The 25590-nt window shown below is 45.6% G+C and overlaps 2 protein-coding genes across 16 annotated transcripts in view; one reads left to right on the forward strand and one right to left on the reverse strand.

Moving 5' to 3' along the window:
- SLC7A8 (solute carrier family 7 member 8) lies at positions 1–18364 on the reverse strand. Of its 6 annotated transcripts, XM_083410430.1 has the most exons (15): positions 18152–18261; positions 17431–17745; positions 15709–15878; positions 15269–15584; positions 13282–14546; positions 9912–10116; positions 9618–9769; positions 3967–4092; positions 3519–3672; positions 3049–3172; positions 2846–2949; positions 2181–2277; positions 1788–1937; positions 750–927; positions 1–632 (listed from the first exon to the last, which is right to left on the reverse strand). In XM_083410430.1, the coding sequence occupies exons 5-15, from the start codon at positions 13406–13408 to the stop codon at positions 484–486; spliced, it is 1566 nt and encodes a 521-aa protein (XP_083266556.1). In that variant the 5' UTR covers positions 13409–14546; positions 15269–15584; positions 15709–15878; positions 17431–17745; positions 18152–18261; the 3' UTR covers positions 1–483. The 6 variants fall into 6 exon arrangements, 5 of the variants coding, with proteins under 5 accessions (XP_083266556.1, XP_083266557.1, XP_083266554.1 ...); XM_083410431.1 differs by lacking the exon at positions 15269–15584; XM_083410428.1 differs by having other exon boundaries at positions 13282–15584.
- Positions 10708–25590, forward strand: part of RNF212B (ring finger protein 212B) — a 22581-nt gene continuing 7698 nt past the window's right edge. For 4 of the 10 annotated variants that reach the window (XR_014504354.1, XR_014504355.1, XR_014504356.1 and 1 more), the window contains exons 1-5: positions 18441–18676; positions 20288–20429; positions 21176–21228; positions 22461–22535; positions 25265–25380. Coding sequence is in view for 7 of the 10 variants with exons in the window: in XM_083410640.1 (XP_083266766.1) it covers positions 18632–18676; positions 20288–20429; positions 21176–21228; positions 22461–22535; positions 25265–25380 (431 nt within the window). In the remaining 3 variants the exon portion in view is untranslated. Of the gene's footprint in view, positions 12935–18440; positions 18677–18698; positions 19701–20287; positions 20430–21175; positions 21229–22460; positions 22536–25264; positions 25381–25590 lie in introns of those variants that run through there. The other 6 variants (XM_083410646.1, XM_083410642.1, XM_083410644.1 and 3 more) reach the window with 6 other exon arrangements.

Here is a 25590-nt window from a genome sequence, read left to right on the forward strand (position 1 = left end):
GCAAGTTTAGCTTAATTTATTACATCAAAAAAAGAGAAAGAGAGAAAAGTGAAAAATACAAGGACACAAAAACCATGGGAGAGGACCCTCTCCCACGAAATGAGGTTCAAACCCAAAGAGAATATTCCCAACAATATAAGGCAACAATAACGAAGGAGCCCCTTCCAGCAGGGTGCGCCGGGGATGTGGGTGTGGGGTCGTTGGCTGTGAGGAGAGCTCCCATCTTTTCCAGCTCCAGCAGGGGGCACTGCTGGTGGGGAGTGGCGGATGTGGGTACTCCAGCCCCAGCAGGGGTTTAGTGCAGGAAACTGGGTGAGGCACTAGTGAGGCATTCCCAGCTATTCCAGTCCCAGCGTGTGGTGCTGTTGGGAGCAAGAAGAGAGCTCTAGCTGTGCAGGGAGCTCCCATTTACTTCAGTGCCCCCAAAGGGTACTGCGCAGCCCATCACTGGCTGCTTCTTCTACCCCCAGCCACCAAGAAGGCTCAGTTCTGAGGATACTTCGAGTCTTCAGTTCCACACATTGGCTCCAGCTGTTCTTTGGTCTCTTTGCTGAGGTTGGTTTTAGGTTTCCCTGAATCCATTTCAGGGTACACAACAACACAAAGCTTCTGTCCTAGCCGAGTCACTACCTCTGCAAGAAAATAAGAGTAAGCGGGTGAGCTTTAAGATAGGAGAAGAAAACCCGCAGCGTCATTTTTCAAAATGGAATTTCAAAAAATTCCCACCCAATTATCTGCTCATGACTCACCAATAAACGTGTGGAAGGCAGGTGGTTTGTTCTGCCAATGCACACCTAGGTAGTAGACTGGGACACCTGTCAGCATGATGGCTAGGCCAATCCCACACACCACAGGTTCTGACCATAAGCTGAACACCAACAGGAAGGCCCAGAACAGCAGGTAGATTATGGGGAAGAACAGGCTCACCTGGGGAGGAAAGAGATGGGTTGGATCTGGGCAGGAGCATCAGGAAGTGGGATGCAAGGGAAAAGGTTGGGAGAACAGAGGTTTCTTTATCAAGAACAAAGCTAGCAGAGGTGGGATGAATCCTAGCCCAGTGGTAGACGACATGCCTTGCATGCAGAAGGTCCCAAGCTCAGCCTCCAGCTCTAGCAATGGGGATCTGCTGCTGCTAGTCAAAATAGGCCAAAAGTGGACCCACACTCCAAGACACCCACCAGTTTTGTTAGCAGCGGTGGTGCCACGGGGAAATTCTTTGCTGAGTGCTCCAGAAACAAGAAGTGGTAGTCTGCTCTGCTCCAGTGTCTCCCAGACCCTCAGCATTTGCCCTCACTCAGGAATCACTGAGGTTCTGGATTATGTTCCTAGGTCATATAGGATCCTGTGGCCCTTTAAGAGCATCTGAAGCTCCCATCAGCTCTAGCTAGCAAGGCCAATGGCCAGGAACACTGGGAATGTTCAGCAACAACTGGAGGACTCAGTGGCGAAGCGTGGGTTGTCAGCACCCGGGGCAAGGCAAGTAATTTGCGCCCCCTAACCCGTGGATTTGCGCCCCCTAACTCTAACCCCCAGATGTTGCGCCCGGTGCAGCCGGGCCCACCCGGGCACCCCCCACGCTACGCCACTGGGAGGACTACAGGTTCTGGTATAAAGGTTTGATTCAGTTGGAAACAGGAAATTTAAAACCATGTGTTTTAAATCAGTGATGTGACACTGATTCAGCTTAATCCATCCTGTGTGGTTCCAAGGGAAGACAACACTGGTGTGAGAAGGTGACAGGGGCTGACATAAATAGAGCAGCAGAAATGTGATGGCCAGCGTCTTACCTTGATGGGACGGTGTCGGTGAGGTTCCCGCCAGCGCAGCACAACTTGCCCAGCCACAGTCACACCATAGAACAGGTAGTTGATGAAGCCCACATAATTGATCAGGGTATATATATCACTCGTTACTAGCATAAGCAATGTTGAAAGGCACTGCCAGAGACAGACAAAAGGAGAGAGAAAATGCAATTATATTGTTTTCAGAGAAATAGCCCAAGGCACTTGGTCTGCCAAACTGACAGCACCTGCTGGCTAATCCCATTAATTCCCAGGAAAATGCCCCTGCCAAGTTCTTCAGTCACTGGCAATTCTAACTCTGTACTGGCAGACACTTTCTTCTCATCCTTCACTGATGCATCAACTGTCCCCCTCCCAACTCTTTTTTTGATGACTCACAGTGAAAAGTAGGGCAGGTATGGGAGTGCAGCGTCGCACGTGGATCATAGCCAATACGCTGGGCAGGTGGCCTTCCCGGGCTCCAGCAAAAAATAGTCTGTGAATGTTGGAGAGAGAACATCATAAATGCAAGCAGTGTGCTGCAATATTATTTACTTACTTTGATCAGCACTGAGGAAGGAAGCTGGCTCCACACTGTGAACAGGACTTACTAAAGAAAAGACCCCGAGAAAGAATGGGGAAGGCTTAAATGGATGAAGGGCCAACTTGGTTCCCCAGTCCTAATATAGGTGTTAAAGTAGAGCTGAATTAGAGAGGCAGCACTATGAAGAGCAATGCAATTGTGTGTGGAAGGGGAGCTGCTGCTATAATGGAACTTGATAGCTGAGGCTTTCAGCAGATGGAACCTGGAAATGAGAATACATCACTGAATGTCTGCTGAAGGCAGTCGGTTGTGTCCACTAGTGCAATGGGATTTGTGGTTCCTCTCCTCCTCCCATGCCCACCAAAATCTGCTCCAGAGGGTACACAATCCTTCAGAGCTGAATTTAAGGGTGCACAAGGGTGCTGCATGAGACAGGAGAGGAAGCTTAATTGCACACACAAAAGTCTGTTGTGCCAGCAGAGCTGCAGCTTTTGGGGTATGTACTCCCATGTTTACTCACCTAGAGGAAGTGAAAAGTGATCCGTTTACTCCTCCAAAAGTGGAAAGGGCAACAGAGATGGGCATGATCCAAGCCATGACTCCTAACAGTTTCTCTCCAAATGTCTGTGAGGAAGGGAGCAGGAAGAGAGCATGTGGTTAGGGGCATTGTATTTGGAAACAAGGGGAAGGTGAATTTGCACAATGGTGTAGATGGGGCCTCACCACTGCGACAGCATTGGAGGCCAACAATTCCTGGGGCGACATGGCAGTGACATAGGCCACATTGGCGAAGACGTAGACGAAGGTGACCAGGGGAATGGAGATGAAGATGGCTCGAGGCAGGTTCCTGTGAGGAAAAACAATTACAGTTGTACCTTGGTTCTCAAACGCCTTGGCTCCCAAACAAATCGGCTCCTGAATGATCGAAACCCAGAAGTGAGTGCTCCGGTTTTTGAACTATTTTCGGAAGCCAAACATCCAGCGTGGCTTCTGCAGCTTCTGATTGGCTGCAGGGTGCTCCTGCAGCCAATCGGGAGCAGCGTCTTGCTTTTTGAACAATTCTAGGAGTTGAACGGATTCCCAGAATGCATTCTGCTGGAAAACCAAGGTATGACTGTAGAGTGGAAGAGAGGAATAAAAGTCAACGTGGGTCTAATTCCCCTGTATCACCACCAAGGGGGACAATGACTCACTTGTAAGGGTCAACCAGCTCTTCAGTGACATAGTTGAGGAAGTTCCAGCCCCCGTAGGCAAAAGAGCCCTGTAAGAAGGATAGGGCCACCAATCCCACATCTGGTGTCTGGAAAAACTCAAAAGCATGTTTCGGCTCCAGCCAGAAGTATTCACCTGCACAAAGGAGATATTGAAATACAAAAAGGGTTCTTTAAACGAAACAGGTGGGCTGTTCTCCCTCCCTTTCCCTGGGTCAGCTAATTCTCCCCCTCTCTGATACAGACTGGGGCAGGAAACTATGGAAGCCAATCCAGTCTCTAAATCTGCTTACTAAGGAATGTTGATAACCCTGAATTTAAAACCCTGCAGCTTATTCTCCTTGGTGTGGGGGGGGGGGTGAGGGGAGGCAAATACAGTGTGTTGGGGAGACTCCTGTCCCCTCCTTTGTCTGACCAGGCTGGGCCTCACCTTTGCAGATCTGTACAACTCCCATAACAATGATAAGTCCCAACGCCAGCAGTTTCCCTGCCGTGAAGATATCCTGGACACGTGTGGCCCAACGCACGCTGGCACAGTTCACCCAAGTCAGCAGTACTGTGGAGAAGCAGGAAAGTCAGTGGGGGAAGGGACAGTCAACATTCCTATTCTGGCCTAAATCTCTCAGTCAAGGCCAGTTTCATGACTGTTGGACACAAGATAATGCTGGGAGCAATGTGTTTCGTTAGGGGCAAATTCAGATGCTGCACTGGCACTTTCCAGGAACAAACAAGGACAGCTTTCTGGTTCAGAGCAGCCACAGCCTTCCTTGGTTTTTGACTGAGATTGTGATTATGGCCTGGGTTATATTCTGTAAATCTCTTATGATATCACCACCTCTCATAATAATGGTACAAATATATTCTGCTCCTACAACTGTTTAAGGGTGAAGCTATTCAGGAAAAAAAAACAATTTATGATCAGCGGACAAGTGATCACAGATACTATTTCCTGGGCTGTCCCTTATTATTTGAAGGGGACCAAGGTACATGACCCACCCCTCAGGATTGTAATCTGGGGTTATATCTGTGCCCTGCAGTATATGGGAAGGAAAAAACCACAGTTTCTATAAATGTTCCTGGAAGTTTGAGGGAATGAAAAACAAACAGATGAGGGAGGGGGAGGTGGTGACCTATTTGGCACCCAGCCTGACTCCATCAAAACATCCCGTCAGCACAAACAGCCCCTGGCCCCTGGTAACCTAACACCACACAAACAGGGTTTACAGACAGGCAGACAGATAGGTAGAAGGCCTTACTCCCCTAAACCTTCCAGTATCTACCCACCACAGCAAACAGGAGTGACAAATCAGACCTTCCATTTATCCTGCCCAAATCCATCACACAATCCATCACACTTCCACACTCCCCACGATATATGCACAAAACTTTAACAATAATCAAAATGTAGAGACAAGCTATCACACATACAAATGGTCTTATAAAAGGCTGCAGTTGCAATAAAGAATTATTTGGATAACTATGGGGCCCTCCAGATGTTGTTGGACTACAGGTCCCAGCATCCCTGACTAATGGCCATGCTGGCTGCAGGGGCTGATAGGAGTTGGAGTCCAATGGCATCAGGAGGGCCACTGGCTTTCCCATTCGCCACTCCTGATATAGCATATCAATACTCAGACTCAGCAACACCACCAAGGCATAACTGCATGCCCACATTTACTCTCTGGTTTACACAAAGAAGCAGTTCTTTTACAAAACATGCAAAAGCACCCTAGCACAGGAGCTTAATGCTTTGTTTGCAATGCAGGGAGAAAAGAAACTTGACGTCTAGGGTCACATACATACACATGCTCTCTTTCATGTCAACTCTTTTTTAACTTGACAATTCCATAACAAGTTGGCATTAAAGTTTGAAAAAAAATTAAACATCTCTGAGGAGTGAGGTACCTGTTCTCCAGATACATAGTCTGTTTACATTATATGAAAAGCGTCACCACTGGGGGGGGGTGACAAAATGCGGGCGGCACTCTCCATGGGGCCTGCAGTGCACCCGAGCCACGCATTTCTCCTGGGAGTGATGCGGTGGCTTGGGCACCCGCAGGCTCCCCGCTGCCCCAAACGGTCTACCCGCGTCACTCCCAGGAGACTCCCCCTCAGCTGTAGGGCAGTTGAGTGGGAGGAGGCAGGCAGACTTCTTAGAGCCCCCCCCCCCCCCGGCACAGGGCACGTGCACCGCCCCAGCCACCCAATCAGCTTGCTTCGCCGCTGGTGAGAGGTAAAAATGTATCTCGTTCGTGCTCTGTCTAATGTCCTCTCATTGCTTTTTTCTTTGGCGGGTGGGAGAGAAGGAAGAGAGAGTTAACAGGACCCCCAAAACACAGCAGACCAAGAGGAAGTGGAAACTTCTCTGCTTACTCTGCATCCCTTTGCACAATCAGTTCAAGTCCAAAAGGCTCAAAACAGGAAGCCTGGAGGCAGCTTAACAGAAAACCAGTCTGGGGCTGGGGAGAGGAGAGTGGTGTGTGCATTTATGTGTGCATTTTAAGGCTGTTTAACACATAAGATTTATCTATAAAACAGAGAGATTCTCCACATAGGAGATTATGTGGAGGTTGGCTGGCCATCTGTCATGGAAGCTTTAGTTGATATCCCAGCACTGCAGGGAGTTAGACTAGATGGCCCTTGGGGACCCTTCTAACTATGATTCTATTATACATAGTTATGTACATTTGCTGCATACAAGCTGGAAACCAATATGACCGCCTTTAAACTATACTGTTTGTTAATCACCCTGAAGAAGCAACAGAGCATTTAACAAGAGAGTGACATGTGTTAAGAGGTAAGTAGTGCACATTTATTGCCCTTGAACATGTACTTTAAACAACTTGATTTCTTCAGGAACATATTCCATAAGCTTCAAGGGGGGTTGTATATATGAGGGATTACAGTGAAATTGAAGTTATGTGGTCAATTACGTATGAATGGAGGGTGAAGGTAGTGAGGATGATAGTCTGATCTCCTTTCCAGGATAAAGTTGGGTCACAGAGACCCAATCTGTTTCTGTAGATCCCCCAAAGAGGATCTGAGATCAAGAGCTAGATTTGGTTCGAAGATCCCAATAATAGATTAGGGCTGCCTAAGGTTTTGGAAAGGGATCTTAGGAGTAGTCCAGAAATAACTCCAAGATGAATGGGTGGATCTGAGTGTAGGATTCTATGGGGAAATATGTTGTGGTTTGGTGTGGGGAGTAGTAGCGTCAAATGAGTATTTCAGGGGTGGGAGGCGGGAGAGCTGGCTTCACAATATTACAGGAACATATGTTACTGCCTTATGTTCCAACTCAGAGTCAAAACTCCTGGAAGTTCCCTTGTTTCTCAGTATCTCTGGCACTCAGCAGGACTGGATTAAGGCCAGTGAGTCTCCAATTCCATGGGATCCTTTCAGACACAGAATCTCAGAGCTGATGCTAGAGCCAGAGGGTGTGGCTCAGATCTGTTTCTAATTTTTTTAGCACACACTGTCCCAGGGGCTAATCAAAACCAGCCACCCTTTTCCTGACCTCAAAATAGATCCAGTGCTTCATTCAGAGAGGTCAGAGACCAGTAATGCCACTTCCATGGCATCTCTGTGTCCTCCTTTAAAGTAACAACAAATTTATCCAGGCCAGTCTGTGGCTATCAAGCTGGGACTGGTACAAGAAAACAACATTCTGGCCTGTTCTAGGCTGCTTGCTTACGTCAGTTAGCACTGGAGATACTAAACAGAAAGCATAGTACACTAGATAAAGCGGATTAAGTCTTGCTTCACAAGGCTCTGGTGACACTGCCCAATTCCAGTCTCACAACGATTACCTCCAATCATCAGCCATAGCCCTCTCAACAGGCTTCCTGCTAAATTTTACCACTGGCTATTCTGAACCACCAGTATTATCTCTGTTTGTTTGTTTGTTTGATTGAATTAATTTATGAATCACACCACACAAAGCGTCCTGAAGTGATTTAACAATAAAAACATCAACATAGAAATGAAATTTCTAGGCGAATATAGATAAAGGCTGGGATAAAAATCTTCACTTGAAAGGCATGCTGGAAGAGAAACAAGACTTCAATCCTTCAACTGTAATTGACAGTCCAATGTTATCTGTTTCCAATCCCTCTCGTCTGGTTGTTGTTCTTTACTAATTCCACAGCCTTTGCATTCCAGTATTCGATTTCAAAATTTGGCCAAAAGGCCCATTAGTAAGCAGCTCCTCATTGTTGAGGTCTGGAGGCATAGATTTTTCTTCTTCCCTGCCTCTCTTTCATATGCACATATAATCTCTCCCTTTTTAGCTGACTCAGCTGCTGAGTAACTGGCTTTAGCTCGATGGATAAACTCTTGCTGAGCTGCTGCAGCTGGCTTGCATAAGCGCCTCAGCCAAATCCCCTCCCTGGCTGGTGCTTGTCTTTCCCCACCCCCACCCCTGCCTTGGAGCTAGAAAGGAACAAAACTAGTTCAGGCCTGATTTTTCCAGCAACTGATGTCCTAAAGTAACCTCAGGGGAAATTATCCCTCCTAAATGTCTTTGAGTTCATGGGGAACACAGCTGCCCACTCCCCACTGATTCAGATTGGGGCAACTGTGCAGACATCCAACACAGGACAGGTGGGGGGAGCCTGTAGACAGACGGACAGAAATGGCTTAAAGCTTTGGTGGAAAGAATCTCCTGGCATTTGGGCATTCCTTCTACTTCGTGTGTTCCTCACTCTGACCCTTCTAACCTTTCTGCTCCTGTCTTGTACTCATTGCATGTGGGATGCTTTTAGAGTGAGGCTGCACACACACCATACATTTAAAGCACACCCACACTCCAAGAATCCTGAGCAATGCACAGAGCTACATGTCCCAGCACCCTTAGCAAACTATATTTCCCAGAATTATTTGGAGGATAAATTCCAATGCTGCTTACACAGCTGTGGGTAAGGAGCGCTATTTCAGATTAGTAAGATGCAAGATGCACACCAAAAGACGCTGTGGGTAAAAGCCTCAGCGCCTAGGACTTGCCGATCGAAAGGTTGGCGGTTCAAATCCCCGCGGCGGGGTGCACTCCCGTTGTTCGGTCCCAGCGCCTGCCAACCTAGCAGTTCGAAAGCACCCCCAGGTGCAAGTAGATAAATAGGGGCCGCTTACTAGCGGGAAGGTAAACGGCGTTCCGTGTGCTGCGCTGGCTTGCCAGATGCAGCTTGTCACGCTGGCCACGTGACCCGGAAGTGTCTTCGGACAGCGCTGGCCCCCGGCCTCTTAAGTGAGATGGGCGCACAACCCTAGAGTCGGACACGACTGGCCCGTACGGGCAGAGGTACCTTTACCTTTACCCTCTTTTAAGAACATTTGTTGTCATTATTTGTATTTTATAGCTCACAGTACCTAGAACACAGGTCAAACAGTGATACACCTTTACAAAAGAGTGAAAGAATTTGTTCTTTTGGTATGCAGGCCAAATGCACATTATTCCACACATTTGTACCCACTCCAACTCCAAAGACCTCAAAGTGGCTTACACAGATGTGAGTTAACCTGTTTTATTCTTACAACAACCTTGCAAAGTAGACTAGGTGTGAGAGAGGGACTGGCCCAAGGTCACTCAGTAAATTTAGTAGGCCAAACAAAGATGCAAACTTATATCTTTCTGGTCCAAGTATACCAGCCTAGCTTCAACATCACACTGGATATTGGAATAATTACTAAATGTGTAGAAATGGTGAGTTGGCCATAGCTATACATGCCTCTGAGGAATAACTACACGTGGTTTGAAACTCTTGAGGGAGAATCTGCTGCTGGCTAGATCAACTGTAACATAACTCCAGGGTCTTTGAGTAGATAAAAAGTGCTTCCAGAATGTCACTATTTTGGGGTGTGATTCAGTCACATACCAGCAAATTCAGGTTGTTAAATCATAATTGATTGGGGAGGGGGTTGCAGTAAGGAAAGTGATGGGGAAATGCACTGGAAACTGTGTGATAACTCTTGTCTTGGCACAATGTCATTTAACCTCCCTGCAAGGAACATACAAACTGCCAGTTCAGTCAATCTGAATCAGCCCAATATTCATGGCTAAAGGATGGTAGTGGGCTCAGTACTTACAAAGGCAGACCCCAGCGAGCAGTCGCAATCCGGTTTCTGGGGGAAGGCAGGTGGGGAAGAGTGGCTGCAGTACGTAGTTTGAGAAAGTGAGGGCAATAACAGCCTGGTTGGTGGGGTAGATCACCAGGACAGCAATCCATAACCGCAGGAACCTTGAGAGAAATATTCCAAGTGTGAAAGAGTTAGACAATCTGCCCCTCAAAACTCATCCCCTCCTACTTTTAATCCTGCTCCACTTCCCCATCACATACCCAGCCACCTACTTACATCCTTATTTCTTCTTTCCTCACTTACCCAGCCAGTCCCCCGAAAATGTCCTTGACATAGGAATAGTCGCCTCCAGATTTGGGGATGGTGACTCCCAATTCTGCATAGCACAGAGCCCCCACGGCTGTGATAAGACCCGTTACAATCCACACAATTAGTGCCAGTCCTACTGAGCCTGCATTCTCCAACACACCCTTTGGTGACACAAAGATCCCTGATCCAATGATGTTACCTGGAGAAGAAACAAAGGGGTACAGAGAGATTAGAAACCATAGAGGGAAATGGTGAGAGGGGAGACTCTCTCTAGTGCAGAGGCTCTCCAGATGCCATTGGACTCCAACTCCCATCAGCTCCAGCCAGCATGACCAATGATCAAGGGTTTTGGGAACTGGAATGCAGCAACTTTCAGAGGGCCACAGGCTAGCTACTGCTGCTCTAGTGCAACAAACATTGTAGTTATCTATATGGGTTTGCAGAGCCTAAGATATTGGCCCAAGAAGTGGAATTACCCTCTGTGTCTAATAAGAAAGGTTAACTTAGGGTGACATTTAAATGTCAGCTTCTTCATATATCACCAACTGGAGAACACACTACCTCTTGTACTAATCAAATTCTCTGTCTGGTAAGAAGAAATAGAAATATCCATGCTTGTGTTATAAAACTTTTCAGAATGGAAATTGTTTATACCACTTTGTTATTTAACGTATTTTCTATTTCTATAACACCAAAGATGATCATATAAAACAATATAATATAATATAATATAATATAATAATATAATATAATATAATATAATATAATATAATATAATATAATATCAGACTGAGACTATTTAAAGTCAACTCATGTAGATTTAACATAAGAATAATAGAAACAAGCACTTAATTCTTAGCAAATAGGTTTAGGACTGGGAGGTAATGATCTATTTTTTTCCCTACAGGTGGCCTGATTGCACACATATGCCAAGTACTTGCAGATCACGTCTCCTGTGTCTGGGGAGGCTAGGACTCTATGCTTAGCAACTAGCCTATCTGTGATTCCAAACCTTCCATTTTTTGTAGCCTTCCTTTGCTTCAGCATACTGAATCTGTATTTCAAAAATGGCCCCATGGCCAAAGCAGGAAGGTTACCACTTTTAAAAGCAAATTTCTGGCCATATAATTCCAACTGTGGCTTCAATGCGTATAGAGGACATTGTGTGCAAGGATAGAGGACATTGTTATCTTCTATAACCTGGGAGATGCTCCAAAGGCATCGCTGGGGATCTCAGTCTGGCACATTTCTCTTTGTGAAAAAGAGCTTTAAAATTATCAAATAAAATAAAATTCCACTGGAATATTCGTCCAGATCAGGCATAGGCAAACTCGGCCCTCCAGGTGTTTTGAGACTACAGTTCCCATCATCCCTGACCACTGGTCCTGTTGGACAGGGATGATGGGAGCTATTATTTATGCATTTGTCCCTGTCACTACATTGCTGGCTGAATACCTCAGAGTGTGCACTGTCCAGCTTTCCATGCTTGTGGACACATTCTGGCTCTATTCCCATCGCACAGAATCATTCCACTATTTTTCATTAAGAAAATTAAAACTCTGCAGATGTGAATTGAAGCCAAAGGGCTGGGTGGAGGTGTGGCTGAAAGTACCAGCCGCAGGGTAGGGTTGGGCTGCATTGCAACAGGCCAGTGGAAGTGAGAGGGGCCAGAGAATTACTGTATACACAAAACTTGAGAAGATGGGGAAGGGGGTGGCTAAGGGAAGAAAGAGGGATGAAGGAAAGGCTGGAGTGGCTTGAATATGTGGGAAGAAATACAGGAGGAACTGGTTACCGGTATCTGTCGTGCTTTGGGAAAGTGGAAACTCTCCCTAAGGTGTGCTTTAATGATCCTTCTGATCAAGAAGGAACCAAAGAAGCAGGGCAAGGAATACTGAAAAGTGCGGATAGATGACAACTTGCCATCCTAGCGTGCAGAGCTGGAGAGAGAGAATAGAGCAATGCAGTACACTGTGGAATGAGGGGCAGAGGCAGTGGGAGGAGAACTCAATAAGTAGGTAGAATTTGGGTATTAGTGAGGCTTGGACAAGTAGGGAAGCAAGGGTTTTCTCTTTCAAAGCGCTTCCTCGTCCTCCTCTGTTTGTTCAGCGGTCTCCTGGCACCTGCTGAAACAAAGCCATCTGGAATGAGACTGATGGAGTTGGAACAAACATGCTCCGAGAGAGCCACGTTCCAGCTGCACTGGGGTGGAAAACAAACTCCAGTCACTAACTGTTTGGGGAACTGTAAAGGTTTGATCTGCTCCTGCATGGCTCTGCTGGCAACCTTTAAATCAGAAGTCCCCTAGGCCATGGAATCCTACATAATTTTATTTGTATGCTGCTTTTCTGTGGTTCAAACCATGCTCACAGCAGCTTACATGAAAAAAAAATGCATAACTAAAGTAGTTGTAAACAATAAAACGAACATAAAAATACATAACCAAACTGAGAAAATTCCACATAAATCTCAAGATACAAAAAACCAAAAGCAACCATCTCCACAGCAAAAAAGCCCCGAACCACACCACAGCCCAAGAGTCTAAGTTGCATCTCTGTATGAGGCAGGGACAACTGGAGGACTTCATTGCTTGTCCATCTCAGAGAGCTGGCTACTTTGGCAAGGGGCAGTTCAGAGAAATCTTGCCCGCCATGAATTTGCAACCTCATCCGGCGCAAAGCAGCTGTGTATGTTCCCATTCTTGCTTGTTCCTGAGATCCATCTCCTTCTGGGCCATGACAGCAGTATATACAAGCATTCCACACCCACTGCTGAGAGGCTAATGTTTTTAGGGTTGTATATATTTATCAGCGATTGTTTGTGTCCCAAAACATAGAAGGGCTTAGGGTGGAGTACCACAGCAAAATGAGCTGGGAATTGGCCAGGAATCTGGTTACCTCAATGGAGAATAAAACAGCCTGGGGTTAAGAGGAATTCAAGTTGGTGGTGCTGGAACTGCTTCAGGGAGGGGAAGACTAGCTCTAATCGGATTGGTGATGTGACCTGACAGCTCTAAGGTATTTATAGAAAGGAGGGAAAGGAAGACAAATAGGAAAAAAAGAAATGGTGGCTAAATTTAGAAAGGAGCATAAATAAATAAAGAGAAGGAAGGTTTTCATCCCTCATTCTGGTAACTGCAGAATATGAGCCACAAGCCTCCTAGCCAAGTTGGGGCATGGTGCTAATCACTGCTACAGGAAAGACAGAAGATCCAAGGCTAAGATAGAGGGTCGTAGCAGGACCTCTGCTTCCTGGGTTATAAGGGATGATGAATATCACCCAATGTTAGACGAATATGAGAAGATAGTATTGTCCAGTTCAGGGCAAACAGGGAAAATAACATCCCACCAGGGTCCCCACTCACCCACTATAATGCCACATGCGCTCATCAGCCCAATCTCTTTCTTGAGTGCAACACCACCTTCTTCTGTTTTTTCAGGGCTATCCAAACCCTTCTCGGAACCACCTCGATGACGTGCTCCATCCTCCATAGTGTTGAACTGGTCAGCACCAAGTAACTATGGGTTAGAGGTTGTGGATGGCTCTCCTAGAACTGGAATGACTATGGATTCACTCTGTGTCTGCTGATCCAGTTACAGGCTTGAATCTTGTGAAAACGGACTTCTGCAAACTTTCCAGCTCCAAATTACAGTATACCTGTTCCTAGTCTTGCTCTGCCAGTCCACTTTGGGGATCTCTGTCTGAAATATTTAGAGTCAGGATGTCCCAGTCTGTGCTTCAGGTGATGGCCAGATCTGCTGTCTCTCTTCTAGAAGCAAATTAGTTCTATCTTCTTCCTGATTAGAAACTTCCTTTCTAATACCAGAAAATGCTGGGTTTGCTTTGTTTCTAGCACCAACCTTGTTAGAACTGAGTTAGGTCTCTCTATCAGCTTTGATCTGGGTGTCGGCGGCTAGATTTTCTTTGGTTCCGATATCCAACTGACCCTCTCTCCCATGCAGTAAGTACTAGATATTTTCCGCTCCAAATCACAGGTGCAGATGATGTGGGATTCCTCTCCCACGTTGTTGTTGCCGTTTCTTCTGTTGTAGTTTGCCCTGAAGGGAAGGAGGAGAACCGCACAACAGTGCAGGGGAAGCCGACTGGTTTGATCTTGTTTGTGCAGCTCCCACACACCCACTACCACAGTTTTATTCTGATTTCCCTAGATCTTCCTTGTGGCTCAGTTTGGACAGGGATCGCTCTAGGTGCCAGGGTGGTTTCTCATTACAGCGTTTCTCTCTCTTTGATGGTTGATTCGCCGGTTTTGTTGTCCCAGCCGAGCTTCTCTCCCCACCAGGTCTCTCGGCTTCTCATTCCTTCTCGCAGACCAGCTCTCGAGCTTCTCCGCTCTGCATTTGTTTTTCTCCCTCTTGAGTTTCTTTCCCCTGCTCTTGTGCTGAACCAGCCGCTGCCGGTCCTGGGGCGAGGCGGGGGGAGATAATTCTCCGCTCCAGGAGAGGCAGAGACAGACTCCTCCTCCCTCTCGCCTTACCTCTCCGCTTAAAACTCATCCGCGGAAGCTGGTCGTGTTGTCGCTTTGGGATCTCGCTCGCCTTCGGATGCAACTGACTCTCGTTATGCCTTGTTCGGTCTCGTCTTCTAATAGTATTAAAGGTGCCCCGTCCGCTGTTGCAGGGGGTAGGGAACACGCATTAGTCGGCATGAGCCTAACCCGCGAGACACCAGCTCGTTACCTGAGCATATTGATCCACCATAATCCGCGACCCCCGTGGAAACGTATCTGACCGCTCTCGTCTGTTTGTGGTGCCATCACAACTGGAATCTAGCCCCAACTCTGCTATATGATCTCATATTGTCGTGGGACCACGTGACATACAGTTCCTCAGGTTAACGGGTGCCTTTCATTTCCGAAAGAAATGACCAACTCTTTCATTGCACAATTTTAAAGAATTCCCACTATACATAAATATGTTCACTCTATTGTACTGGTATTCCTCTTTCTACACCCCCTTCCAATTATCTTTTTCTCCACGTAAGCTTTTAGGTCACAGATCAAACTGAACTTTGCTGCATTCTTTTATTGTGCATTATATTATTTGCGTGTTTTATTACTATGACCCGCCCTGGAGTCATTGGAGGAAGGGCAGGGTGTAAGTTTAAAAAATATGTTAACCCCAATACTTTTCTGCAGTACTGTAAACACGCAAAGCCAAGTTTACACGCTGCTGGATTTCCTCACAAAACTTGTATCCAATCCAGAGCTTTACCAATCTCTTCTTTTCCTCCTCCACTCCTGCAACTGTGGCTCCCTCTTGTTATGCTTCAGATTGCAAGAACACCAGTTTAGGGTCAAACCCCCCCCCCGCCGCCCCAGTCTTGTAAAGTGCCCTGTGCTGACATTCACTCCAAGCCTTTCGGTAAGGGCACACACTGACAAAATTGTTCTCTGCAAATAATAGCGATGTTTCCGGAAACGGGTTCCTCCGCCTCTGCTCCCCTGGGCCGCTACCATTCACTGTGGTGATGCTTCAGTTTATCCGTTTATTGCTCAATAGCGTCTATTAACGATCTTAATCTTTCTCCCTACTCAGCTTGGTGTATGTGTGCACCGCCAATATACTGTAATCCCCTTTAAAAAAGGGGCAGGAGTGCGATTTTGCTCCATGATGGACCTGTTTTTTTGGAAGCCCCTCAACTCCCAAACTTGGAAAATCAGAAAAGAGACTTGAAAACGGGGGGGGGGGGGGGGAGAGAGAGAACAGAATGACAGGATTTTGTGTGCCCCCACTTTTCCTGTGTACTATTCCTCTTCCTTCTTCCCCCGCACCTTCTGTTCAATGTCCCCACTTCCCCTTGCTTGGCACATTCTCCCTCTGCTATCTCTGCTGATCTCGCACGTTCTCCGGCAATGTGGGGGTGAAGTCCAGCCTTTGGGGAGCACCCTTGACTCTTTTTTATCGTCATCTCAGCAGGAACAGGCTAGAGCAAAGGTCAGGGCTGGGAAGGAGAGAAGATAACAGCAGAGGATGAGAAAAAGCAGGAGGGTGTGGGGACTCAGCAGCGACTGCACGACAATCCATTAGAGTTGTGGGCTAAGGCAGTCACGTGAACGAAAGAAAAAGGGGAATAACAAGATCAAAGTGGAACTGACATGAAGCAAAACTGCAGTAAACATCTCATGACTAATTCCTTCCTTCCACATCCCCATCTCGAAATTGATGGTAACTAGGATTCAACTGCTCCCTATAGTTTGAGAGTGCTTCTGGATCCAGTTCTCTGATTTGGAGGCTCAGCGGCTAGAAGTGCATTTTAGCAACTGCGGTTGGCATGGGTGTAAAGAAATAAAAATACTTAACTAACTGACCAATTGCGTTGCAGATATCTTGGGTTTGCCCCCTCCGCCCAGCATGATGACTGCCCCCCTAAAATAAACCCTGGCTACCCCCATGGTGCCTGGTTCGAGAGCTACAGTAATTCCTGGGCCATGAGGCCTTGCCACAGTACTTCACACGTTGGTTACTTCAAGACTGGATTGCTGCAATGTGCTCTATGCGGGGCTTCGCTTGCGCTTGATTCGGAAGGTGCAATTGGTGCAGAATGCTGCAGCACAATTGCTGACAGGGGCAAGGCAATGTCAGCATATAGCATCTGCGCTGGCTACTGCTTTGCTACCAAGCCAAGCTCAAGACATATTCATATTAGCATATAAGGCCCTGAATAACCTGGGACCAGTTTATCTCTGAGATCATACCCTTCATGCATCTACTTGGCCGCTTCATTTGGCAGAATTGGCACTGCCACCGGTGCCACATAATCCCCGTTCCGCATTTGTAAGAGCTCAATTGTTTAGTGTGGCAGTGACACTTTGGAACTCCCTGCCAATTGACATCAAGCAGGCGCCTATCCTGTACTCTTTTTCAGCACCTGCTAAAAACATTCCAGTTTAGACACACCTACCCAGATGCTTACCTTGCCAACAAAAGGTCCGTATAGTAAAAGCTATGGTTTTCCCAGTAGTGATGTATGGAAGTGAGAGCTGGACCATAAAGAAAGCTGATCGCCGAAGAATGGATGCTTTTGAATTCTGGTGCTGGAGGAGACTCTTGAGAGTCCCATGGACTGCAAGAAGATCAAACCTCTCCATTCTGAAGGAAATCAGCCCTGAGAGCTCACAGGAAGGACAGATCCTGAAGCTGAGGCTCCAAGACTTTGGCCACCTCATGAGAAGAGAAGACTCCCTGGAAAAGACCCTGATGCTGGGAAAGATGGAGGGCCCAAGGAGAAGGGGACGACAGAGGACGAGATGGTTAGACAGTGTTCTCGAAGCTACAAACATGAATCTGACCAAACTGCGGGTGGCAGTGGAAGACAGGAGTGCCTGGCGTGCTCTGGTCCAGGGGGTCACGAAGAGTCGGACACGACTGAACGACTAAACAACACCCAGATGCTTAGAAAATTGAAGTAATTTTAATTTGTTTTAGTACCGGTATTTTAATTTATGTATGTTTTAAAGTAGGGTTGTGAATTCGTCTTCATTTTACCGGATTACCTTTTTGTAAACTGCTTTGAGGGTTGTTGTTGTGGTTTTTTTAAACAATCAAGTGGTGTATTAATTCTATGAAATAAAATCCATCCTGGCCTTGCTGGTTCTGCCTCCTTCTGGTATCAGTTTAAAAGGACCACAACTCCACAGATTAGGATCCCACACCCTCCATATTTAGGTTCTCCTCCCCATTCTAGGCTCCTGCTGCATCTACGGCCCTCAAATGCCATTTTATCCCCTTATCGCTCCTCACGTCCTCCAAAGTATTTTGGCAAGTTTCTCTCATTAAGCAGCAGGAGGCGATTCCAGCAGCGCAGCTTCCTGTGCAAAGAAAAAGCAGGTTGGAAATGCATGGATCTGCTGGATCTCCCTGTGCAGCTTACTGTCAAGTGTCTACCATTTTCCCCTACCCAAGGACAGATCCAAGGAGCCAGCGAGGGGGTTGAGCTGGAAGATCCACAACCCCTGCCAAAACCCCTTTGCTTTTTCCCACCAACGAGACACCCCAAAATTACCCACTGAGCTGGCGCAGAAATGATGCCTTTAAGGGCAAGAAAAATGGCGACCAAAACTCCACCCCCCCTCCAAACCCTAGCTGGACTATGAACCAAACTCAGAGAGAGTGGGGGGAACGACGACACCCATGGAAATTAATGGGCACAAGTTCATCGTTTTCAGCGGGTCAACTCCTGAGTAATACTTCAAGTTGAATCCCACCCACTTTTACCTCAGAAACTCCCTGCCCGTCCTCGCCAACTCTCAGAGCCCACTTTCAGATCCCCCAAACTCTCTCCTCGCCTCCATTCCTTTTTTCTTAGTTTTCACACAGTATCCCCCTTCCTACCCTAAAAAGCCCCTTCCTCAGCCACCCCACCCTGCCATTTTTATACGCCTGCTTCTCCAAAGCCACAACGCCGCCCTCCATCTGCGCCCCTCCCCCTCTTCTCCTTAATCCCCTTCAGTCCTCGCGCACGGATTCCCCCCCCCCCCCCGGCGCAACCCGTTTCCCGCCTTTTTTAACGGTCGTTTTTCGCTCAGCGCGAGGCGGCCAAGTAGTCTCGAGAAAAGGGCGGGAAACAGGCAGCGGCCGGGGGAGGGGTTTGGGAACTTGCCTTGCCTATCGGCGTGTGAAGCGACCTTGCCTTAAATTATAAATTCGAGAGTTTTATACAGTACTTTAACTGACTTTTCAGACGGCAATCGCTGCATGAAAAACAGGCGGGTTAGAAGAGTGGGGGTAGAAAGAAAAGAGGTATTGAAGGAGCTGTTCTGATGAAAATCCTTTTTATTAGTGGGGGAGGACCCTGGTCCCTGACCCTCCTTCACTTAGAAATTTTGGGAAAGCCGCTTTCAAAATATGGATTCCTTCAGCACTTCCTTTAAGTCATGTTCTTCCTTTGTTGTTCTCAATAGGAATTTGCCTCCAGCTGTCTCTGGATGGCAGGGACAGTCCCTATTTTCTAGTACCTGTCCCTGATACCATAAATTGTTCCTGCTTTCAGACAGTTGTCCCTTTTAGAGCATTTTAGGAGACAACACACACTCGCCGCACATTAAAAGACTAATGCTAATCTATTGTGTGCATAAGCAGGCGGATCCTCCTAAATTCATTTGATTTTTGTGTGCAGGCCACAAAAAACACACCCTCAAACCATTTTCAACATCCTTTTCCAGGGACTGCACTACAAAAGCACAGACCTAAATGCACCTAAGGTGCTTCCATGGCGCAGAAATATGAATCCAAGATACAGATCCTGCCAGCAAATCGCCACTCATATCTGTATCCATGGACTCGCATAGTAAAAAATAATCGATCAAACACACCAGGTTGTAAGTGTGTGAAAACATGTATATTTTGGATTTCGCCCTCCAAAATCTACCATCAAATCACACTCTTCAGATTGAACAGTAAAACATAATGGTTTCAGCACACTGGCACATCAGTGTGGTGCAAAAAATGAATCTGGATCCACACTGTTGCACATTAAAATACCTCAAATCCACTGTCAAATCCTAACCATGCATTCAGGTTCATGGGCTACATTGTAAAAGTCATAGACCCAGTGTTTGTTGGCATCCTTCTGTCGCAGTAGACAGTGGAGAAGCATGCCTTTTGGGGTGAAGTCAAAAACTGTTGAAAGGCTGAAGCACCTGTTGTTGCTGTAGAGATTGATATGCCAGTGGTGCAAACAACAACAACCCAAAAACCATGGTTATGAGGCACAGAGATCCATCAATCTGCTCATTAATTTTGCATGCCACTGAGGTGGACTTTGGTAATATGGTGTCCTGACTGAGGCCAAAATTTGGTGCCCCCAAATGGATCTTCTCAGTTACTGATTTTCTTGATTTTGTTTCCCCTGGCTCAGTACCCGATACGGGGGAACTGCCCAAACCACCCTAAATCTGGTGCTGAGGCCAGAAAAAGCTGCTGCTTCATCATGATTTACACCAATGCAAACAAATTACACCATAAAAATTATAGATCTGGTTGCCTCTGTTACAGCACCACTGTGGAAAGAAACATCAATATGACAACACAGATGTGAACTGTCATTTCAAAGCAGGAGGATAGTGTTGCTGTTAAAAAACAACAACCATGATGATCTGCACCTCAGATTCACGTTTGTCTTATGGTGGTGGCCACAAAGTACTGGACTCTTGGCTAAGAGTGCAGTAGAACTGCATCTCGTAATATTTTCTTCTTTACTGCTAAAGTTTTAAATCCTGTGATTTTCTGAACCTGCTATTCAAAGGGAAGGGATTAAGTTTAACTATTCCATTGAAATCAATGGGTCTTAAATGTGCCATGTACTGGTAAAATTTGACATATCCTCCTTATATGCTGTACCTTTCTTAACAGAAGCTGAGGGAGGACCTCTGCCTCACCTGTCCTTCTTGCAACATGGACTGGTTTCATTGCAATCAGTGCTTTATCCAGGACGCATCTGACTATTACGTCACCAGCTGTGGACACATATTTTGCAAAAAATGTGCTGGTACAGGTAAGAGTAACAGCGTGATGTTTATACCATGTCTGGGATGCAACATTCAGTCACCAATGCTGCCTTCCTACACACACCTTCAGAAGATGACTAGGTAGTGAACTTTCCTATGAGTTTCTTGCATCCTGCACATGAAAACATATTGCTCATGTTTTGATTCGTCAGCCGTACAATAGAACTTGACTGATCAAAAGCCAGCAGTCAGAAATACTAAAATTTTCAAATCTGCTTTTTAAAGACCATCTAATGCAAGGCTTCCTGCCAACCTAGCAGTTCGAAAACACGTCAAAGTGCAAGTAGATAAATAGGTTCCGCTCCGGTGGGAAGGTAAATGCCATTTCCGTGTGCTGCTCTGGTTTGCCAGAAGCGGCTTAGTCATGCTGGCCACATGACCCGGAAGCTGTCTGCGGACAAACGCCGGCTCCCTCGGCCAATAAAGCGAGATGAGCGCCGCAACCCCAGAGTCGGCCACAACTGGACCTAATGGTCAGGGGTCCCTTTACCTTTAATGCAAGGGTAGCCAACATGGTACCCTCCATATATTGCTGGATTCCCAACTCCCATGATCATGGATGATGGGACTCATATTTGGAACACACTATATAGGTCACCTCTGATCTAACAAATTTGAAGATTGGTTCATAATTATAGAGGATTGACCCATCTTGTGATATAAGAAATTTTATATTATTTATAATAAATTTCCACATATTATTCTAACACCTTTTGCATTTTAATCCTGACAGATAAATGCCCATCATGTGGAACCAGCTGCAAATACTTGTTTCTCAATAATAATGTAAGTTGTAGTTTCTCTAAAGCAGACTCTTATCTTCTCCTTTGTTTCCATGGACTTTCTGAAACACAGATGTTCTAGTTGTACCACATCCATTTTGGCTAATGTATGGAGTTCTTTTTATGAAACAGAGGAAGAAATATTGAGCAGAATTATGAAAGATGGCACAACTTTGATGCACCCACCTTCACCACCAGAGAGATCCAGGGCTGCTAGCTTTTCCTATCTGAGGATGTGGTTATGTTTACAAAGCGGCCCTCTTAAAAAGATGCAACCTGACCCTCAAACAGTTTGCTATGGCCGTATGGCAGGAGGAAAAAGCCCGTGATTAATGGCTTCCATCCATGTATGGAGCCCAAAAGAATAAAGGCTTTCCCAAGAAAGTGGGAGCATTCAGTATACACAATACTTTCTTATAAGGCTAAAACGTTGCAGATTTGAAAACACTTGTCTAATTTTATTAGTTGTTAATACAGGGCTGGGGGGAGTTGGTCTGAGCAAGGCTTCTTGCTCTGAACAGTTTATCTGGCAATCACTTGTAGCCGAGTAAGATTGTCTTCCATGAGTATGGTGTTAACAGTGAGTCCGTAAGTGACTGTGGAGGCGAATTCTGGATCTATACGTCCTTCCATAGTAGGGACATAGGTTTCCAGGCAGGAGTTGATCACGTTGAGGGTTTGCCAAACCCACCTTCCTCTTAGTTTGTTTCTCTGAACAGCACACCCATCTGTAAGAGTATTTCAGGGGATGCAATTAAAATCCAGTATGTAAAATGCACTTTTAATTTGCAAAGTAGTTTCAATCCATATTCTTACTTACCTTTTTGCCCTACTCTTTCCAGTCACAGGTCCATGCTTAAAAGCTCTATGTCCTAGTGTTAGTTATTTTTGCCCTGAAGGTTTCCTTTCCCTGTGAAAACCCACTTTTTAGTGCTCAATTGGAGCTAACATCAATTCAGGTTTTCTGAAGAAACAGTAAAGTGGCCATGTGTTTTGCTGTGAAACCATGCAAGTGTATGCAGCAAGGCCAGGGAATGAGTGAAGTAACTCTGCTGTTAAGGCTTGCATGCTTGTGCATTCACACTTAGCCATGGTTTGTACAAGGGATTTGAACATCAGTCTCTTAAATACATTACCAGCTGATTAAACCTAGAATATCTCAGTTTGCTTTGCCTCTTTGGAAGATAATAAAGAGTCTGGGCCTTATCTTGTCCTCTTTGTGTTTCTGATCTACAGGTGAAAGAAGATGAAAAAAAGTTTTTCAAAAGCCCTGTTGAAACTGCTCTCAACTATATCACCCATCTATCTCAGGTAAGAATGACATCCCTGTGAGCATTGTCTCATAGGTCCTAAAATGCTGGTGACAGTCAAGAAACATGGAGTGAATTTGTGGAATTGTGGGTCTCTGAGAAAAAGCAGGTTAGTTTAAAAACAGTGTCTGCAATCCAACCAGAAGAAGCAGGTTAGCTTAAAGATAGTGGGAGAAGTGTATGTGTATGAAAATGTATTCAGAAGTATGTTTAAGGGGTCCTTCCTGCAAACAAGGAAGAAACCAAAATTGCTTCAGGCAATTTGTTTATTGAGCTTTGATCTCATTTGTTTGCGCAAAGTTTTCAGGGAGGTTCTGTGAAATTGGCTTCATAACGAACATTCATTACAATTTGTAGGGAGGTTATACCAAGCAAATAAGGGATGTGGGTGGCGCTGTGGGTTAAACCACAGAACCTAGGACTTGCTGATCAGAAGGTCAGCAGTTCGAATCCCCATGACGGGGCGAGCTCCCGTTGCTCGGTCCCTGCTCCTGCCAACCTAGCAGTTCGAAAGCACATCAAAGTACAAGTAGATAAATAGGTACCGCTTCAGCGGGAAGGTAAACGGCGTTTCCGTGCGCTGCTCTGGTTCATCAGAAGCGGCTTAGTCATGCTGGCCACAGGACCCGGAAGCTGTACGCCGGCTCCCTCAGCCAGTAAAGCGAGATGAGCGCTGCAACCCCAGAGTTGTCTGCGACCGGACCTAACAATCAGGGGTCCCTTTACCTTTTACCTTTTATACCAAGCAAATAGCTCTCACTTTCCAGTACATGTTTTATCACTTTCCTTATCCCTCAAAAGCTTGTTCTTTAAAAATAGGCTTGTGTTAAGTAAACTAAACACTGAGCAACCTGGATTTGCTAATACTATATGCGATTGAATCCTAGTTGCAAAATAGCAAGTCTGGAAGCAGCTGTAGCAGCTTAATTTCCTAGCCTAATAAACAAAGAATATGATTTGAAAAGAAGTTACATTTCACCCTGCTTCCAATAGCTTGGGGCTATGGGGGTGGGGTTAAATCCAAGGTCATTTATAGGACTAGTTAATAACCAATCTGGGGAAGGGTTAATAATAATAGTGGTCCTCTTTGCCAACTTAGCTAATTAATTACTATAAGAAATCTAGATAAAAGAGCCATATAAATATGCAGACCAACTAGTTAATAATCAGATAGAATTTCAGCAGAATCAGCAGCATCTGAACATTAAAATCTGCCAGGATTGCCATTTTAGGTATATCTCACAAGCCTTGGTAATTATGGACCAGCTCCCTCCCCTGAGCATGATACTACTTCTCATTGGTACATATAACTGTAGTGACAATAATAAAGGTATTTATTTATTTGGGAAATGTGTATATATCACACCTTCAACAACAAAGTTCCTAAGGTAGTCTACAAGTATTTTTTAAAATAACAAAAGCATAGTCCAATGAAAATAGTGATAAAACAGTAGAATCAAGCAGTATTTAAAACAGTGAACACATTTATAAGGCCTGTAAAAATTAAAGGGTCTTCACCTGCTGCTGAAAATACAGCAATGTAGATGCCGGGAAAGCTGACCATGGAAGAGAATTCTAAAAACAGGGTGCCACAAGTGTAAGGGGTGTCTCTCTATCTAAGAATTTCAGGTAGGTGAATATTGTAATTGCTGCATTTCCAATATTTTCAGGAAGCTCTCCATTTCTGACCTTCCCCTTTGCACTCCACTAGCTTTGCATGCCCAGCACAGTACCTCAGATGTCTATCGTCTTGATACACTTTTGCAACATGTTTTTTCCAACATTTTGAAACAGGAGTTTTATCTCCAAAGTTGTTACTGTGTCTTTATATTGCACTTTAAGAATGTGGTAGATACCCTGTCATTAATACAGTACTTACCTTTAGCCAACTGTTTGAATGGAGCAAGCTTGCAGCTCCCTCAAAGTATTAGCAGGCAAAGGCTAGACACATATGCCAGAGTTTTCTGTCAATTTTCCTTTCTAAAAGCTCCCCTAGCAAACTCATGGGTTGTTTCTTAATTTCTCAGACTTAAAAAACAATTTAGGGACTCTTATCACCTTGTTCAATTACAGCCATTAGCACAAACTCTGAGTCGCTTGTGCAACATGATGTGCATCTCATATGACTAGAGTGAACATGCAAAACTATATAACCTTAAGTCAGACAACTCGTTCGTTAAGCCCAGTCTACTCTGATTGGTAGACATTGAACCTGTGTCTTGTGGTGGCTGGTGCCCATTGGGAATGGCAAGGCAGCAGGCAAAGAGTCCACCATAGGTGGAACCTAAGACAGAGCCCACTAATTCTGGTTTTGTTCCTGTCTTTCTCCCTGTCGAGTTGCACAAGGGTAAAACTGAGTCCAAGGAGGAGGAAGGTGACAGCCAGTACCACTCACAGGGCTGGTTGTAAGGAGGTAGGCAAGTGGGGACTAACTGGGGGCAGACTGAGGTGAGTGGGTCACTGCTCCATTTACCCTGTGACCATCTATATGTAAGGCAAATGCTGTACCACTGCACTATGCCACTTGCTTCCTGTCTAGTATGTTCCCTAGAGCTGAAAGGACCCATATTTCATTTCTGATCTCCTGAAGCAAGTCACAGTCCCCAAATTTGACCAGGAGAGCACATAATAATAATATTATTTTTAATATTTTTACTTCACCCATCTGACTGGGTTGCCCCCACATGCTTTTCAATCCTTTTATTTCATTCCCTTTGTTTCTCTTCCTAGGTGTGCATGTTCCAGAAGGGCCAGATGGAGCTTTTAGTTTCTTTCTACAAACACAATGCTTCAAAAGCAGAGGGAGCTCTTCAGGAAGCTCACCAGAAACTAACTATCCAAGAAAAGCAGGTTGTATTCCCATGAACTAAGGCAAACAGTGTTAGTTGTAGCTGCAGGATTTAGTAGAGCCATCATGAGGAAGACCATCAAAGTGTTGAACTAGGACTGCAGAAGCCTAAGTTCAAATCCCTGTTTAGTCCTGAGACTCACTTGGTGATCTTTGGCCAGTCATTATCTCCCAGTATAACCTATTCCCCCTCCTGAAAACAATATAA

The sequence above is a fragment of the Podarcis tiliguerta genome (genome assembly GCF_965153285.1).
Source record: "Podarcis tiliguerta genome assembly, chromosome: 13".
Taxonomy (NCBI): domain Eukaryota; kingdom Metazoa; phylum Chordata; class Lepidosauria; order Squamata; family Lacertidae; genus Podarcis; species Podarcis tiliguerta.